At 36.3% G+C, this 18,608-nt stretch overlaps 1 protein-coding gene across 1 annotated transcript; it reads left to right on the top strand.

Moving 5' to 3' along the window:
• Nucleotides 1-1,140: 1,140 nt before the first annotated feature.
• On the top strand, nucleotides 1,141-8,688 carry LOC132612244 (uncharacterized). The gene is made up of 8 exons (XM_060326550.1): nucleotides 1,141-1,892; nucleotides 4,871-5,074; nucleotides 5,260-5,358; nucleotides 5,555-5,837; nucleotides 5,913-6,039; nucleotides 6,127-6,414; nucleotides 6,663-6,770; nucleotides 8,043-8,688. The coding sequence occupies exons 2-8, from the start codon at nucleotides 4,873-4,875 to the stop codon at nucleotides 8,490-8,492; spliced, it is 1,557 nt and encodes a 518-aa protein (XP_060182533.1). The 5' UTR covers nucleotides 1,141-1,892; nucleotides 4,871-4,872; the 3' UTR covers nucleotides 8,493-8,688.
• The last annotated feature ends 9,920 nt before the right edge of the window (nucleotides 8,689-18,608 follow it).

Raw genomic sequence — 18,608 nt, 5'->3', positions numbered from 1 at the left:
TAGAACGTATATTTCCCCCTGGGTTCTTTGACTCAATGGAACATCTGCCTGTGCACCTGCCATATGAAGCAAAGATTGCTGGACCTGTACAATATCGATGGATGTATCCTTTTGAAAGGTAAATTTGAAACTTTATGTTCAAATTGTGACAAGTATGCTAAACATAACTTTTCTAATATAACGGTTCATCCATTTATGTATTTATGTACCTCGGAACTCTTAAAAGAATGATTGGGAATAAAGCTAGTGTTGAGGGTTCCATTTGTGAAGCATACTTGATGAAGGAGTCAACACATTTGTTTTCTCATTATTTTGAACCTCATGTCATGACACGTAATCACGATGTGGACCGTAATGATGATGGTGGTGTTGTAGAAGATCTTGAAGGAAATTTATCAATATTCACCCATCCCGGTCAACTATGGGGAGAAGCAAAAAAGAGGAATTTATCCCTTGAAGAAATCAAGGCTGCCCAAACTTACATTTTACTAAATTGTAAAGAGGTTGAACCGTTTGTGAGGTAGCATTTGAATGTTAAACTCAATTATTATTATAAATGTCTCCATATATATCATGACTTTCTATTGAACTTAATTTGTTGCAATGAAGTATGTACGTGCAACGTCTGCAAGGAGAATTCCCGAATCTATCTCAAGGTCAAATAGATGAGAGCCTTGAAGCATATTTCTCTATATGGTTCAAGGAAAATGTAAGTTTCAACAATCATTAATTTTTATACAATATGTTATTAAATTCTCAAAATTTAACTAAGTCTTACATTTTTCCAAATAGGTCCGCTGCAACCATATTGAGAATAAATTCTTGCGTAGTCTTGCTCATGGGCCACTAATAGGCGCTACATGTCATTCTGTGTATTTTACTAATGGATACAAATTTGACACAGACAGTCATGGTAGCGCAAGATCAACAATGAACAGTGGAGTTTGTATCTCGGATCCAAATTTTGGTGATTACTATGGACGGATAAAAGAGATTATACAAGTGGAATTTTGTGAAGATCCTTTAAATCAAACTGTGTTATTCAACTGTGAATGGTTTGATCCAACTATTGATGTTGGTGTTAAAAAGCATAATCAGTACAAATTGGTTGATGTTAATCATCGTCGCCGATATAAAAAATATGAACCTTTTATTCTTGCGATGCAAGCAACTCAAGTGTGTTATGTGTCGTATCCTAGCAAGAAAAAGGATAAGGATGATTGGGTCGCTGTGTTGAAAGTCAAACCTCGGAATGTTGTTGAATTAGCCGATGAGGAAGTAATGGTGACAGCTCCAGATTTGAATGTTCCATTCCAAGTTGAAGAAGTCGAAGTCCACGAGATAGATATGAATGTTTCGATTGATGAAAATATACTTTTATATGATCCAAACGGGAATGCAATTGTAATGGATGAACCCATCGATGATAGGTTATTGCCAGAGCATCATGAAATCCAAAATGAATCTACAGAAGAAGAGTTTGAAACTGAAGAAGAGTATGAAACAGAGGAAACTACGGAGGATGAGGAAGAGTTCGAAGAAGGAACAGATAGTGACTAAAGCTTAGTAACATGTGTTGTTGTATCTTTATTGTATTTTGCTTAAGATTTGGGTGTAAAAATTTTCTGATGGATGGTTGAGTGTTTTGATTTGCACCACAGTTTTTCTTTATTGTTTTCTTTAACCTATTTTACCACTTTCATCATTACTTACTGAATCTTGTAGTGTACTATGCGACTATGTTGTTTGATAAATGCCATTATAGTTTTAGTTCAACCTTTGATAGAATCCTCCTGATGTTATTTATATTACAGATACGTAGTGGACAGCTGGTCAGAATTCATTGACGTGCTACTCATTGAAGGTTCTGCATTTTAGCTGTTGTTGTTGAGGTATTGTTGCCTGTATTGAAGTTCTTCTCACTTAAGTTTATTTATCTCCTCTCTCTCTGTACAGTAACTTGACTATTGATTTGTATAAAATGATAAATAGCAGTTGTTGATGACAAAGAACTGCTACATTTTTTCTACAACTGATGAGCAAGTATGGCCAAAATTGAATTTGATGAAAACTATTGCTTGTGTTGTCATGTATTCTGCATTTTCTGAAATTCTGCAAACTGTTAACTCATCATGTGTGTCATACCATGTGATTCTGTTGTCATGATTCTGTTGTGGTGTTAATATCTTCTTGGAAGCTGTAACAGTCTAGATTCTCATCAATGTATCAAATTGCTATGTGACCTGTAGTAGCAAATCTGCATCTGCTGCTACTAGTCTTAAACTTGCTTAACAAGATTAGTAAACCAGGACTGCAGTTCTTCAAGAGAACTGCACATCTGTAGCCTTTGAGATTGTGACATTTGTTCCTTTCAAGCTTGCCCTGAGTTAACAATTTGTGCCCCTATGACTTATTTGTGGAAAGACATCTGCTTGCAGTCTTTGTTTCCCCTTGTGCTATCATAACATCACTTCCCATATCCCTTCCTATAGATGTAGGATCAATGGAAAGAGAGACTGCTCCAGCCTGTACCACATAATTTCCTACTTTACAGAAGAAATTGAATGTCCATACAGACCTTAGCCCTGCAAAAAAGAAAAAATGTTAGTGAAAAAATATATCACCATGTTCTCCTCCAAAAGGATTTGAACATGATGATAATGTATTCTTTCCAATCCAGCACCAAACATCAGCCTCCCTTTTTTTTTCTCCTGATTCCTGATTCACACCAGCAGTAAATTTTGTTTTTGTGATTTGTTCTTTTGAGTCAAACCTGCAATCTCTTTGTTTCATAATTAAGTTTCATGAGTTACGCCAAGGAATCCCTGCAATCTCCTTGCCATCACACCAGCAGTCAAATAACAAATCAGATGCAGCATGCACCAAATCATGTTAATCAGGTTAAGCCACAACTTCTGGTGAATTTCTCCATGAATTCTGATGTCAATTGCAGGCATTGCTGCAAAGCTACAGCAGTCACTGCAAATGCAGGCTGACATTGCAGCAAACTACAGCAGTCTCTCATTACAGCAAATTATTGTTTCCTTCTCCAAGGGAAAACAACAATGATGCTCCCTTCATGATCTGTTAGTATGCCCTCAGCACCAATTTTCCAGGATTACCTAAAGCACTGCCATCAGTGTTTAGTTTTACCCTTCCCAGATCAGGTTTGGCCCAAGTCACTTTTGTGACTTTCTCTACATGAATCAGCACCAGTATAGAGTTTAGCAGAAATCTCCAGCCTTATGTGCATATTCTTTTTTTTTTCTTCTTTCCAGCAAAACCAGGCTATGCAATGGATGCATCTGCAGTGGTATTTGCCTCTCTAAAATGACCTGAGGGTCTAGGCACCATTCAAGACCTCTAATAGATGCTTCAATTTCTGCATTATTGTTGGTCCTAATCCCCAAAGGTATGGCATAAGCCATTATAATCTCACCAGCACCAGTAGGTCCAGGATTCCCAAATGCACTGCCATCAGTGTTGAGTTTAACCTTGCCAAATTCTAGTTTGATCTAGCAAACCTTTGTGATTTTTATTACCAGGGTGCATTTTTCCATTACTCTCTCCACCTCACCACCCTTGTGTCTCCATGTTGAATCATACCAGTAGCATGTTGCAAGAAACACCAGTTTTTTTTTTTTAACATCATGCCATTTTCTTTCCTGGCCACCTTGAGTTGTATACTCAGCACCCTTCTGTGTCCAAGTTATCTGCAAAACACCTCCAAGCTTCTCTGCATTTCTACACCAAAGAAGCAAAGTATGTGTGTTCTCATTTTTCACCACTGTTGCATATAATACCCATGCTGCTGCTTGATGTCCTTCATGTGCTCTTTGTTGACTTTCCTTGCTCCAAACCAGCTTTCTAATGCAATTCCTAGTGATGTGTAAAGTTTGTCACACCAGCAGTCTGTTTCCAGCCTTTTCTTCACCCCCTTTTTTTTTCTGTACAAGCAAACCACATACACCACCAGCACAGTCCCTTTCTCTCCACCTCACCAGCCTTATGTCTCCTTATTAAATCACCCCAACATCCTGTAAAAAAGGCCCTTGTGCACCCATAGCATCCAAACCAAAGCTGATCAAGTTGCTCATGTGATGCATATCTGATAGGCATCAGCATGTCAGGAGCTGTTGCCTCTCTTAATACCCCTGGTCCTTTTGCAACTATATTCCCCCTGAGTGTTGTTATTTGGCTATTTTGTTACTGTTTTGAGTGCTATTTTTTATGTTCACTTGCTAGTGCACTTATATTTTGGTGCTCTTATGATATTTTTCAATGAGTTTATGGTGTTATTCTGGTGTATTGCTGGTGCTGAAATTTTGCTGTTGTTTGCTGGTTTTATAAGCTGGTGCTCAAGTTTGCAACAATTTTTGCTGGTCTTGTAAGCTGGTGTTAGTTTTTTGCTACAGTTTTGTTAAGCTGTTGCTGGATCTATGTTGCTGTCTTTGTTGAAGTTGGTACAGAAATTAGGCTTTCTCGTAACTATGCTACTGCTGCCACAGAAGTTGATCTCTATAGATTGTGATTTAAAACTGCAACTTAGTGTTGTTATTTGGCTATTTAAAAATTTTGCTGCTGTTTGCTGAATGTGTGCATAATAGGTATATACAGTGTGTGTGTGTGTTTGTCTGTCTGTTTGAAGATTGATCTCAATGCAAGTGACTTGTTTGAGTGGGTAGCATCATGACTGTCCGGATTTATTTAAGGATGACTGTTTCATCATGACTGTTTGAAACATCCTTATTCGTTATTTAAATTTTGCAAAACACCCAAAGCATGCTAAACTGTCATGACTGTGACATCCGGCTTTGGATATTTTGACAGTCATGCTTTGGATTTAACCATGTCCACATTTTTTTTGTAGATATGGCTCGAGGCAGAGGTCGAGGTAGCGGAGGTCGTGTAGGAAAGTCCTCATTAAGGTGTGATTCTACTGGTCGTGCAAACATGCCTACCATTCCCATTCCCACCACAGTTAGTCCTCAACAAGGTGGTACGAGTTTCATAGGTGGGCCAGATCCTATAAACCAAGTTCAAACTTTACGTACGCCACCGGTTCAAGCCTCTGGTCTGTTTATTACTGCCTCTCATAATAGAAACTATAAATTGTAGGTTTGCTTGTGTAACAAGCTGCAGATTTTGTAAATCAAGCTGCAGATTTTGTAAATCATGATTAGTCATATTTGTAGACTTGCAAACAGCTTGTATAAAAACCTCTTTACTGATGGTTGCTTTAATTTCCTCACGTCAAAGGTCGAGGTAGTCCTCAACAAGGTGGTAGGAGTTCCATAGGTGGGCCAGATCCTATAAACCAAGTTCAAACTTTACGTACGCCACCGGTTCAAGCCTCAGGTCTGTTTATTACTGCCTCTCATAATAGAAACTATAAATTGTAGGTTTGCTTGTGTAACAAGCTGCAGATTTTGTAAATCAAGCTGCAGATTTTGTAAATCATGATTAGTCATATTTGTAGACTTGCAAACAGCTTGTATAAAAACCTCTTTACTGATGGTTGCTTTAATTTCCTCACGTCCACATTTTTTTGTAGATATCGCTCGAGGAAAAGGTCGAGGTAGTCCTCAACAAGGTGGTACGAGTTCCATAGGTGGGCTAGATTCTATAAACCATGTTCAAACTTTAGGTACGCCACCGGTTCAAGCGTCAGATCACGGTAGTAACCCAACCATCCCTGAATTATCTCCCATTACATCTGATCTGAGCGGCCCAGTAGATGAGGGTACATCAAACCAGAGCAACACTGTCAGCGAAGAAGAGTCCAGTAGTCGTCGTAGGCAACGGACACTTACACTTGTTACTCTTACTCCTGCAGGGTTAGTCCATGCTTGTATTTTTTTTTATATATAATTTGTGGTAGGCCTTGAAATAATATTTTCAAATTTATGCAGGTTGGAACCTTCTAAAGAATGCTCTAATACCATATCCGCATCTTTCAAAAATCAACTTGATCCCAATGGAATCAATTGGAAAGGTGTCTCAGAAGATACTAGAAATTTTTATTTTGGGGAATTCAAGGTATAACTTTCATCATAATTCGTTTTATAAGTGTATTAGCTTTTATAGTTAGGATACTAATAATATTAGTTTATAAACTGTTTTCAGAAGACATACCATTGGGACTCTTCGATTCCTGAGAGTGTAATAAAAAAACATTGGAATACTAAGGCAGCAACAAAGTATAGGAATTTCATTAGCAATATTAAACAAAAAAGGATTAAGCCGGATTATGTGTCTGATAATGTGTGGGAACATTGGTTGCAACTTTGGGCGGATCCTAAGTGTGTCGAAAAGTCGAAGATAAATGCAAAGAATCGTTGTGGAGGGAAAGAAGTTGCTGCCGGGACTCACACGGGTGGCTCTATTTGCATTGGGGAGCATCGCAAGAGACTTGTAAGTATATATATTTCTTTTCATACACTCTTAAATTTTTTATATTTACTACTTGAAAAATACTACTTGAAAATTGGTTTTTCAAGGTGTTTTTTGCAGTTCTTGATTCTGGTTTACCTAGGTATATATATTGCTATTTTCTTGATTACTATGTTGTTGTCTTTCTTGAATTATTTAGATTTTTCTATTGCTGGTTATACTGCTATTGTTCTTGGTGTAATTTTCTGAAATGAGTAACTTTTGCATAGGCTGTTACAAAGGATCGAGATCCAACACCAGGTGAGGTACATTTGCATGTCCATACACATGATCATGATGGAGAATCTTTTGTTGATGAGCGTGCCCGAGCTGTCCATGTAAGTTCAAAATTTTATAATTTCAGAATTAAACTAATGACTCGTAAAGGTGTGGTAAACTAATTTCAGAATTTTAGAATTAATGGAGAATCTTTTACCTAGCTGCTGTAAACAACAGTGTTTTTCCGACGTCTCGTAAAGGTGTGGTTAATGATAACTAAAGACTGTGTTTAGCATAAAGACTGGTATGATGGTTGTGATATGTTTGTAAAGCTATGTAGGATCCTATATTAAGATGTGAAGCATACATTATGAATCCTGTTAGATAGTCTGGTGTTCTGCAGTCAAATATACGACTAAGTTGCTTAGTGGTTATTATTATATATCAAACGAAACCAATCAGCTGTACAAGTAACACTGTCAAAATAAAAGCACAACAATAAACAAATTCTATCCTATGAATCATTGCCCAGCACCTATCACTATATGAACTTGGTTTGCTTCCATGCATTTGTTTGCTGTTAACCACAAACCAGTGTCATCAAACCAGCTCAATATGTAAGTGCTTCTTGTTCCTCTCAGTAGTTGTAATGCTATGTAGTTTTGTATTACTATATGTGTCAAACTTAGCCAGATATTGCAAGTTTTCAATAGGAATGAGCATAGCTAATACTGCCCATTAAAAACCATACAATAGCAGTACTTGGTTGGGAATATGGCTAAGATTGGGAATATGAAACTTATCCATGTTGATAAGACTTCTTCCAGTACTTGGTAGTTCTGAAAAATGACTGAACTCAACTTCACTTTGATACTTCTCAGTCAATTTTCTGAAAGTCTCTTCCTTTTCCTCTGAAAATTCCTTATTTGCCAATTGAATTTTCATTTCTTCTCTCTTTTTCTTGAGCTCATTGATGGCTACCAGCTTCTTAGCATGCTCCTTTTGCTGTTTTGCAAGCTTTGACTTCTTTTTCTTACCTGAAGCATGTGAACCATGAAGCATGATCCTTTGCTTAACTTGTGAAAGAAATCCTGGATATAAATGAATAGAAATCTGGCTTAGGATGTTGTTAAGACTGATGAACTGATGAGCATAAAGACTGTGTTTAGCATAATTGTGCAGTTAATTGATGTTCGTCGTTCCCCTGCTGACTCGCAGCAGCAACAAGTGCTGCATTTATGCAACCTTGTGCCTGTTAGTCTGTATTACTTGTACACCAACGAAAAATGGATAAATATCTGCTCTCTTATCTTTGGAATTGATTTCTCTTTTTATTTGGTAAAATTGAATGGTTAGTATTCTTGATGTTTTAATTTCACTAATTATTACAGGAAAGATATCAAGAAATATTACGGGAAAAATCACAGTCTCAGTCTGATATTGATCAATGTGAAGCATATTACGAAGCTGCTGGGGGAACAAGGAAGAGAAGAATATATGGTCTTGGATCTCAAGCACAAAGTTATTATGGGCCGAATCTTTGCGTCAATTTTGCCTTTAATGCTTCAGCATCAGCAGCACCTTCAACTTCTCAATCAGCACCTACAGAAAATATGGAGGAGTTAGTGATGCGATTGATTCCTACACTGACTGATCGCTTGCTTCCTTTATTTATTGAGAAGGCACGTGGAGTGATTTCTTCACCATCACATCATCCAAATACTCCTGTCGACAAACCATCAGTTGTGACACCCATAGTGCCTCCTCCTACTACTGCCAACGTTGACGATGTTGATCCTTTAGTTTCTGATGGTGATCGTAGTCCTTCACCCATGCATTAGTTTTTTATGTTATCCGCTTTTTGTTGGAAAGAACAAACTTATGCACTAACAATACTTGATGGATGTGTGGGTTCTTTTGGTAGTTGATAGCTTGGTGATGTCGGTGTTTTGGACTTAACGATTGGGATTTCGCTATCTATTTTGAACTTTTTTTATAAATATTATTTTATGTGAATGTCAGTTATTTTTAAGGGTATTTATTAATTTGTATTTAGTATGTTTCAACAGGTGTATTTAAAAAAAAACAGAAGAAAAATATTTGTGATAGATTTGCGACGAATTTTGGTCGTTGCTAGAGGGACAAATATTCTATTGTCGCTAAATGTAGGCACAAATAATTCAATATTTTGCGACGGATTAGCGACAATGGTTTTCGTCGCTAATTTACTAAAACGACGAAATGAAATATGAAATTAGTCACGAAATTTATAACAATAGCAACAAAAATAATCTGTTGCTATAATGTGCAACGGATCTCATACGTCGCTACTCTGTCACTAAGTTTGCTACGGATTTCAATTTTCCGTCGCTAATAGGTTAGCAAGGCGCAAAATCGTAACAGACGTCATTCCGTCGCTAATCCGTCGCAACACATGTTTAGCAACAGATATATGCTGATTAGCGACGGAATACGTCCGTCACTAAACGCTGTTTTTTTAGTAGTGATACGTCACCCCGACAAAGTATAGTTGTCCTTGAGTTCTTATGCATGTATTATGATGAGCATATTATGATGAGCATATTATGATGATGATATTACACCGCTCCTATATGGACAGGCAGACATACACACCACTATAGTGGGCAGCTTATACCCCGGACACGGGAGGCCTGGGCGCAGGCTATGATTATTACACCGCTCCTATATGGACGGGCAGCTTATACATTATCACACCGTACCTATATGGACGGGCGGCTTATACATTATTACATACATGAGATAATGATGATTATAAGTAAGTCAGCATGTGCTATTTCTTCTATAAGTTCCAGTCATATACAGTTGCATCCTTATTGATGCTTCATTCATCTCATTGACGTATCTTCATTGTTATGCCTTACATACTCAGTACAATATTCGTACTGACGTCCGTTTTCTTTGGACGTTGTGTTCATGCCCACAGGTAGGCAGGGAGGAGAGCTTTGTCCAGACCCTTAGTAGCTGTCAGCTGATTGAGAGCACTCCATTGTCCGGAGGTGCTTATGATTCTTCTTTTGGTATATATGCATATTTTGGGCACGACGGAGTCTAGTTCCGTCTATATGTTTAGTATGTCAGTAGAGGCTCGTAGATACGCAGTGTGGATCAGATGGTCTCACAAGATGTTATTATTATGTATATATTATTTTGATGGCCAAGAGGCATATATATAAGTATTTATGTTTTATATGGAATATGATTTTCCTACGATTTGAGTATAAAAGTGATAAAAGAGCATGAAATGAGTATGATGAGACATAGAATGATTGGTGCTCGGTAGTTGGCCCCGGGTTCCCGTCGCGGCCCCTAGTCGGGTCGTGACAATCAGTAGGACCAAAGTTAAGTCAGTCCAAAGTTAACTGATTACCTGTTTGGTTGATCATTGAGAAAAGAAAAAATATGCTTTGTTGAGTTATAATGTATCCTTATTTCTCTTTAAGGATGTGGGAAAGCATGTTGGTAGAGCTCACTCTATGGTAAATTTTAGCACTGTCGCCTCCCATCTTAAATTCAACTTGTGTTTCAAATTCATTCCAAGCAATGGATAGGTTAAATCATTAGTTTAGTAATTTTCCTTTTGGTTTTGGAGTTCTTCCTATTTTCAAGTTTACGTGGCTTAGCTTTGGTTTCTGTACAGTCTGAATAAGAAATGTTAGTCTCTCTAATTCTTTAAATGCTTAAACTAGGAGGAGAGAACTAAGCATTTCCTAGTGTGTTGGTGCAGAATCAGTTCAAAAATAGAAGGCAATTGTTAACTTGTACTCAGATTTCAATTCATTTCAAAGTAATAGCTTTGGTTTTCTCCAGATTTTTCCTTTTTTTAAGTCGATAACCTCTTTTGTAGTAATTTGCTTTTATTTTCAAGAATCAGTTCTTTCTCATGCATGTTAAGTATTTATAAACTAAAAGCTGTTCTAGAATACTTTTTTGTATGGTCCAAAAGTGTTCTTTCTGTTCTCAAAGAGATGTCTATGTTGAACCAGAGACGTTTTTGTTTTGACCTTCACTAGATTTTACTTCAAATCTCACTCCCATGCCCTTTCTCTTTGAAATCTGAGCTTTAAATCTTTCACAGATCTATCTTCAAACTCAATAAAGTATTTTCAAATAGTTGCCGGTCTATCTAACCTTGTTTCTTCACATTTCATGGGTAGTTCATGATTTTCCCATATGGAATTTGCTACAAGAAACTTATTATCATTGCTACATGAATTGAGTGGAATACATGTGTGAAGTATGCTTGATTGTAGTTCAGCCTATTTACTTAATTGTATGGTATAAAATATGCAAGATATGTCATTTTGTTTGAGTTGATTACCTCTCATGATTTAAGGATCTTCCAATAGCTATAACATTGATTATGGTATGGCTGTTAGCTTATGTGACTCTCCAGAACTTAAACCATCAGTCACCTTCCCTCTCCACTTCCAAACTGAATATTTCAATAACTACTTCAACCTAATTGGTTTATAAATCAGTCTACTCTTGCATCTAGAGAAGTGTCTTTGGCTTCTTTGTACTTTGCCTTTCTGATATGTGCCGGCATATTTAGTTAAAGAAGCAACTGCCTAGGGACATGTTTATGTATTGTAAATTACCTCTTTTTTTGTCTAAAGCATAGGTCAGGTTTGTTTAAAAAGATAGCATCCAGTTTCCATATTTCAGAATGCTTAAAAGGAGTTAAATTCAGTTTGTTCTTCTCTTATACTTGAGTGTGTAGTTACACAGTTGTTTTCAGTTGTGGCAGTAAGTTGATGCTGTCACTTGATACTTCATTTGTTTTCTCTTAAAAAAAAATCCCTTAAAGACTTATTACCTCACTGTTTAGCAAATACCAAAAGGCGCAAGTAATTCGATATTCTATAAACTAACATAATAAAGTATGATAATTATAACTAGTCGAAGATCATAAATTGGAAATTATTTTTGTACTTTTATGAATTTGTGAGCATGCGATTGTTATTTATAGATCGAAATAGATTTCTTTTGATATTTATTAATTTTTCACTCAGTATTCTTCGTGTCAAGGCTTTAGGCTAGTCAAATGTGATTTTTAACCTTAGTTTAGATGAAATTCAATAAATAACTAAATTCATAAAATGAATCTCGAGAATCAATTGAGTTATTCATATATGTTTTATGCTTAAAAAAAATTAATTTTTGGTTAATCAAACAAGAGATCTTAAAGATAATCTAATCTTGACTGATAACTCTACCTTCATTTTCAACATTAAACAATGTCATTCAATGATTTTTTTACTTCATGTATTTGTAAGCGCATATGATATTACTAAAGAATTAAAATGTTGGATGTTTAATAGAGAGAAGCATATGGCGTAGGACATGTTTAACTATAAAGTAAGACTTAATAAATGTTTTAGTTGAAACAAAAAATTTGGCTCTAACAAATCATTCATACCTAGAAATTAAAAAGTCTTTTCACTAAATTATCCTTAATTAATTTTATATGGTTTCTTGATAGTATATAAAAATTAACTTATCTAAATGAGGATACATGTGGCCCTTAACTTTTGAAAAAAATTCTTGATAGTTGCCAAGTGTCCTCCAACTTTGTTGCTTTTTGGGATATAATTGCCCTCAAACTTTTTAAAATTTACCAAATTACATATAGGTAACTATGTAAACAAAGGCCAAAATAGGGATAAAAATGAAAGTTTTGAGGTTATGAGGACAATAAAACTCATGGATCCTCACTTAGAACACCTTAATTAAAGAGTGTCCATTTAATATGATTTTTTGATTGTGTAAAAATTTACTTATCTAAATAACGATAAATTTGTAAATAAGACTATTAATATCTTCTTAATTATATAAAAAATATTTATTTGGACTAAATATGAAAGCTAAGAGTACCACGGGAAAAAAGATTCACAAAAAGTACTATAAATATCAATATACCACAATTTTAGAGACCCACATAGAAATGGATAAGAAAAAATGAGTGGAAAAGAAAAGTCAAAAGGAAAGCCACATGTCACAACATTAGAGGATCAAATTTTTTGTGAGGACGACAAAAAATTGGATCCTCACTTATATTAAGTAGTAATAATCATGAGTAAAAACAGTTTAAGTGGGCAGCGCATAACTATAATCGAAAACATGAATCACCACGTGGGTACGTAAAGTTTGGTACCTGACCCAACCAACAGAGCTCTCATGCCTTGCCAGGGGTATAAGATAGAAACATGGCATGAAAGGATCCAATCCATATTAAGGAATCGTCCTAAACATGAGCGGAGCGATCCTTATCCTACGGTGACTAACGCAGTTTCAGGCTATTTGAGCCTTCTCGGTAATTTGTGCAATTTTCAAAAACATGAACATGAAAATAGGTGGCATCTGAGCCCATGGTTTTTCATAAATCATGACTTGCATTATACCTGGATATAGTTACATAATATACTTGCATGAAAACGTGTAAACATGTAAAGTGTTTCATGAAAATAAATATAGTAATTAATAACTTGCATATAAGAACTCATGGAATGCAAAGTATGAGTTTTCATGGATTACGGACAGATTCTCAATAACCAAAATAGAATATCAAGAATACAATAACCAACTATTCATAGAAACATGGTATATCATAGTATATAGACTTAGGATTATCATAAACATGTCTAAAACCCTAGTTTTCATATAATATCATACTGTCATGGTAGAACGTGGCGTGAGGAAGAACAATGGTGTTCTCACATGTAGATAGAAACTCTTCATACCTTAATCACTCCAAACACTTGAGAAAAGTCTGAATCTTTGAAGAAGAATTTCAAAATCTTGAATCTTGAACCTTGAGATGGGTTTTCTTGAAAACCCTAGGTTGTTAACATATGATTTCACTTAGAATTCATGTATAATCATCAAAAATCACTTGGCAATACATGGGAGGGACTTACCTTAATGTATGATGATGAGAAGAAGAGAGCATGGTCGTTATAGGGCTTGGAGATGTGAAGAATGGAGTGAAAAAGCCTTAAAACGAAGTTTTAAAGTTGCTAACGGACCTGTTTTGCGCTCATTTTAGGCCCATTTTACTGCCAGTAAATCAGATTTACAGACTGTAAATCCTACCTTAAATCTGTAACAGTTTGCTGGATTTTTTTGACAATTTTACGGCCCAAATTTACGGCCCGTAAATTTTGCCGTAAATCGGCAAAATACTATTTTAGTAAAATATGCATAACTTTTTGTACAGATGTCGGTTTGACCTCCATAATATACCCGTTAGAAAGGTATTTCAAAGATCTACAATTTTCAAGAAGGAAGTTTTTCAAATTCCTTATAGATTTTTCCGTATACTCATTTTAAGTGAGACCTAGTTCAAACTCACTTGAAAACACGTCTGTAGGGTAGCTTCCGACTTTACTTTGCCCAAGGACTCTTCTCATGTATTGAGTGGGTTTCAAACACCGTTTCTACACTACTCATATTGGCTTCATTATACTCCCGTCTTACGAGTCAAATCTTAGGCCGAATGCACGAGGTGTTACAGAAGCAAAAGTTATGCTTGCGGATTAAACAATTATTGGCTCAAAATGTTGTCCGCTGCTGATGCCTTAGTGCTATCTTGGCTGCTGTATATGAAGAGCTTGCTTTCATGACTTGTTGAGTGAGCTGCTGTTCGTATGTCATGAAAACAGCTGTTACGTTTAACTGTTGTGGTTACATTGATGTTGCTGCTGCATATTTTGTGTAAATGTGTCACTATACTTGGTTCGTCGTTGATGCATTGAGGCAGATTTGAGGCCTAAAACTGCTGAAGTTTTTGGGCCATTTGTTGTTGTAATTTGGGACAAAGGCTGTTACGTATAACACTCGTTATTAGCTTTGAGAAAGCTGGCTGCCATATATCATTTTAAGGGCAAAAGCTTGCAGTAATTTTGGCCATCTACACATCATTTTAGGCTCGAAGTTTTTGTACTCTAGGCTGCACTTTTTAGCTGTTTGCTATTGCATTTTTTGAGTTGAATCTTAAGCAACTTTGAGGCCAATTGTTGTTGCTTTTCTAAAGGAAAAGAGTGCTAACATGGTTGAAGTTCGAAATGCTCGTTAATTTGGGGCCTCATATTGATGGAAATAATGGTCGACCACTCAAAGTTTTAGTGCCATCCCTGCTGCTGCTTGTGGCTGCCTATAGTTGCTTTTGTTTTTACATTTTGCTGTTGTCTAGCAGCTGCTATCTGTGGTTGCTTTACTGATTGTTCTTCCCTTTTTGCTGAAAAAATGAGTAGGTTACTATACTTGGTCCATAAATACTGATTTGAATATGATACGAGCCATACCTAGTCTGGAAAGGTTATCCCTCGGTTTAGGCAGCGATGATCTCACAGTGATATCACGTGGTAGGAACCGACATGCGCTTGGCAAGGCAACTAGAATGGCCCCTAGTTTGCAGCCGTGACATGATTTGGGTTCCTTTGCCATATTCGAAACTATGAGTCTGAGCCTCCGTGATCAAAGCTCTCAAAGTTTAACACAAGTTCTAGGGATATTATTTATATTCATAAACGTCACCCTATAGGGTGGCGTATCATTTGACTAACTATTTTCATTTCATTCCTGCGAGGTACATCTAATTAATATGGGTCTATGAGATGAGATTCTGTCAAAGACAAAGTGAATTAAAGTTGAAAGCCCGATAGCTTAGATGAAGGACTAGAAGAGCATAGAAGAACGAGAACAAGACTGCTGAATGATTTGGGCCGAAGGCCGTAAAAAGCGAAACTCTTCTTCCCTTCCTTTACTATAAGTTTTACATTATTTTCTCTATGATATGCAAATACATTTGTATAGATATTGAAACCCCTACAGGTTAGAACCTAGGATTTGGGTAGATGATGTTTCAAATCTGTATCCCAACGATAAAAGAGGTGTACTCTACTTGATTAAAATAAATAAAAGTGAAAGTATATTTTTCTTGCAAAAAGTTGATTATTTCTGAATACCTCATTAAAAGTGTATTTTAATTTGACAAATCTGAGAAAAGAAAGTAAAAGAAACATTTGGGCTAGATCCGACTCAATGAATTCAAATAAGTGAAATTTCCTTCAAAGCCCGAGTTTGAGAAAGTAGTTCTGGGAATATGGTTGACTGAAGAGATAAAATGCAGATAATGTACAAATTATATAAAGCCTATACATATACATATATATAATATATATATTTATTACATACAAACACATGGCATTAGTTTTAGATGGGATATACCCAGTATACCATCCTTATAAGTAAAAGGACAAATTATTTTATCACGGATGTTTTTAATCAGAACATAAACTACCCTTTTTTAAAGGGAAATTCTTTAATTCTCTTAAAGCCAAAATGATATGTCATGACAATATATTCTTATCCGGAAAACTAAGCAAAACATAAGCTGTTCATAAATAATCACACATTGAAGCTCGAAGGTCAAACCGTATTCTACGGATCGTTAATACTAGGGTGCCTAACACCTTCCCCAGGGGATCCTTAGAACTCTTACCTAGAATTTTAGATTACGAAAGATTTTTTTTTCACTGTACTTGAATAAACCCTTCACCACTGGTTTTCCTAATTTCCTAAAAATTAGGTGGCGACTCTTTTAAAACAAAGTCCGAAAGAGCACCAATGAGTTCGAAGTAGCTTTCCGAGTGGTAACCCTGCCCGCGAAATGCGAACCGTTACAATAAAGAACGGTGGATAAATCCATTTAGGTTGGTATGTTAGCATTTTACTTGAGCTATGATAGCCATGATTGATTGGGTACTTATGAATATTGATTTGAGTTGCATTCATCACTCCACACCTCATCTAGAGACTATGAAAAAGGCATGCATAATCGATATTGATTTTGTTAGCATCAACTAAACTTATGCATATATGAGTTTTGATGATTGACAAAAGATCACATTGGATGGTACCATGAAGAAGACAAACCAGGTTTAGATACATATGAGAATGCACAGGCATGATTGAATAAAGCTACACATCTAGATAAATAAAGAAGAATTTCTAAACACAAGAGAATAGTTGTCTAAATTGGTTAGAATGCAGCGGGCATTGAACAAGTCCAAAAACCTGATCACAAAAATAGTTCAGAGACAGTTCCAAGTAATGCACATGAGTTAGGTTCACATACATGTTCCATTAGGAACAGACAAGCATAGAGGTGAAGAAGATGTTCCAGTCGGGCACATAAATATTCAGTGTATAGCAGAAGTGATATATAAATAAGAAAACCAAATAAGCAGCAAAGTGAAAGAAGATGACTCAATGGGATAAGTAGTTCATTGAAGAAATAAAACAAGTAAGCAAAATGTTCTATACAAACAACAAGCTATTCTACACAAAGGAGTCATCTTGTACATGGGATGAAGGGTCACAGGTCATTAGGTGCATTGGTTGATTGACCCAGCAGTGAGGAGAGCTAAAGTGACTCAGAAGACAATGTTTAGAAATAAGAAATTATTCAGCTAAAGAGTTTGCAGAAAAAGCATGTGTATCAGGTTAACAGAACAACCAGGTCTGCAAACACGTTCCATCATAGAGCAAGAACAAAATCAGAAGTGAAAGAGTGAGCAAGGTTGAACACATGATTTATTCTAGCAATGAATAAATGCATGTGAAGAAGACATACACAGAGCGGCACATATCAATGAAACAGGTCTGTCAACAAGTTCCATCATCCATACCAAAAGCAGACTCAAAAAGAAGTCAGAAGTATGAACTAGAAAGGGATGATTACACAATTTTGTGATCTATCTCAGACAGTGCAGAGATTCAGAGGCACACGAACTAGGTGGATGAAACAGGTCCATGAACATTTTTCAGGGTAAGTCCTACAATTACTAGGATTTGCATAATTATGGAAAGAACTTAGTAGTGAAGTATGAAAAATTTCTTGCCATATTTGTTGGGGTTAGTAAGCCTTCATGTATTTGAAGCAAACTCAATGAGGAAAGAATCCCTATACTACACAAACCCTATTACATGTCATTGATCTACTAGGATAGGATTTTGTGTTAACCGACCTGCGAAGCATCAAGGGCTATATATATCCAGTTCTTTCCAATAAGAAGTTTTTACACCCGCAAAGAGAGAGTTCAGAATATTGTGATGTTAAAAGATATATCAACATATTCAAGAATCCGGGGTCGCGTCCCTATTACACAGAGAAGGATCGATAGAGCTATTTTACTGAATAATGTTTCCTAGTTCTGAGGTCTAGATTTTGTATTAGGTTTGTGCTATCAAGTGTATCTTTATCAGCTTATTATAGAAGCATTATAAAAGATACAAACAATTATAACTCCAAGTAGGAAGTTTAGTACTTGGAGATAGCTTGCTAGTTAGAGTTTGAGTAACATGGCTGTTGTAGGGATTAGGTTGCAGAGTGTGTAACTTTATCTATTATTGGCTCAATTGTAGTGAAGTTGTTGGTGAAATCCTGCATGTCTGTAGCTCGTGGTTTTTATCACCTTTTGAGTCGGGTGGTTTCCACATAAATATCGTGTGTCCTTTACTTACTTGTAGTTTACTATTTGACACAGACGCTGGCATAGAATAGGTACATTAACGTGTTCCATCCTTAGGTGAAAATTGGTTACCCTTTGGATAGAAAGTAGGTCGTGCAACCTAACAAGTGGTATCAAAGCGGGTTCTCCTTGAAGGGTTAATACCTTGGAGAAGATCATGGTGAATGTGGTACCTACTACATGACACTCAGAAGGTCAATCCACCAGAAGGCCACCCTTATGTGTGTCAAGTGTAAAAAATCTAATCACCTAGTCAAGGACAGCCCACAATGGGAGATAGAATGGAAAAAGCGGAAGGCAGAAAATGTAAAAGAATAAGCAAGCAAGGGCTCTGATAATAACTCTGGAGACGAGACTGACCTCAAAGCACTCACGACTGAT

Source organism: Lycium barbarum, chromosome 9, assembly GCF_019175385.1.
Source record: "Lycium barbarum isolate Lr01 chromosome 9, ASM1917538v2, whole genome shotgun sequence".
NCBI classification, from domain to species: Eukaryota; Viridiplantae; Streptophyta; class Magnoliopsida; order Solanales; family Solanaceae; genus Lycium; species Lycium barbarum.
The sequence above is the reverse complement of the archived record's forward strand: the minus strand, read 5'-3'. Positions and strand labels throughout refer to the sequence as shown.

What these genes read in the sequence shown, in the direction of transcription:
- LOC132612244 (XM_060326550.1), top strand. Translation starts at nt 4,873, where the DNA reads ATGGCTCGAGGCAGAGGTCGAGGTAGCGGAGGTCGTGTAGGAAAGTCC. An exon ending in TTTATTTTGGGGAATTCAAG is followed by an intron (nt 6,040 to 6,126) that starts GTATAACTTTCA and finishes AACTGTTTTCAG; the next exon opens with AAGACATACCATTGGGACTC. An exon ending in AGCGTGCCCGAGCTGTCCAT is followed by an intron (nt 6,771 to 8,042) that starts GTAAGTTCAAAA and finishes TAATTATTACAG; the next exon opens with GAAAGATATCAAGAAATATT.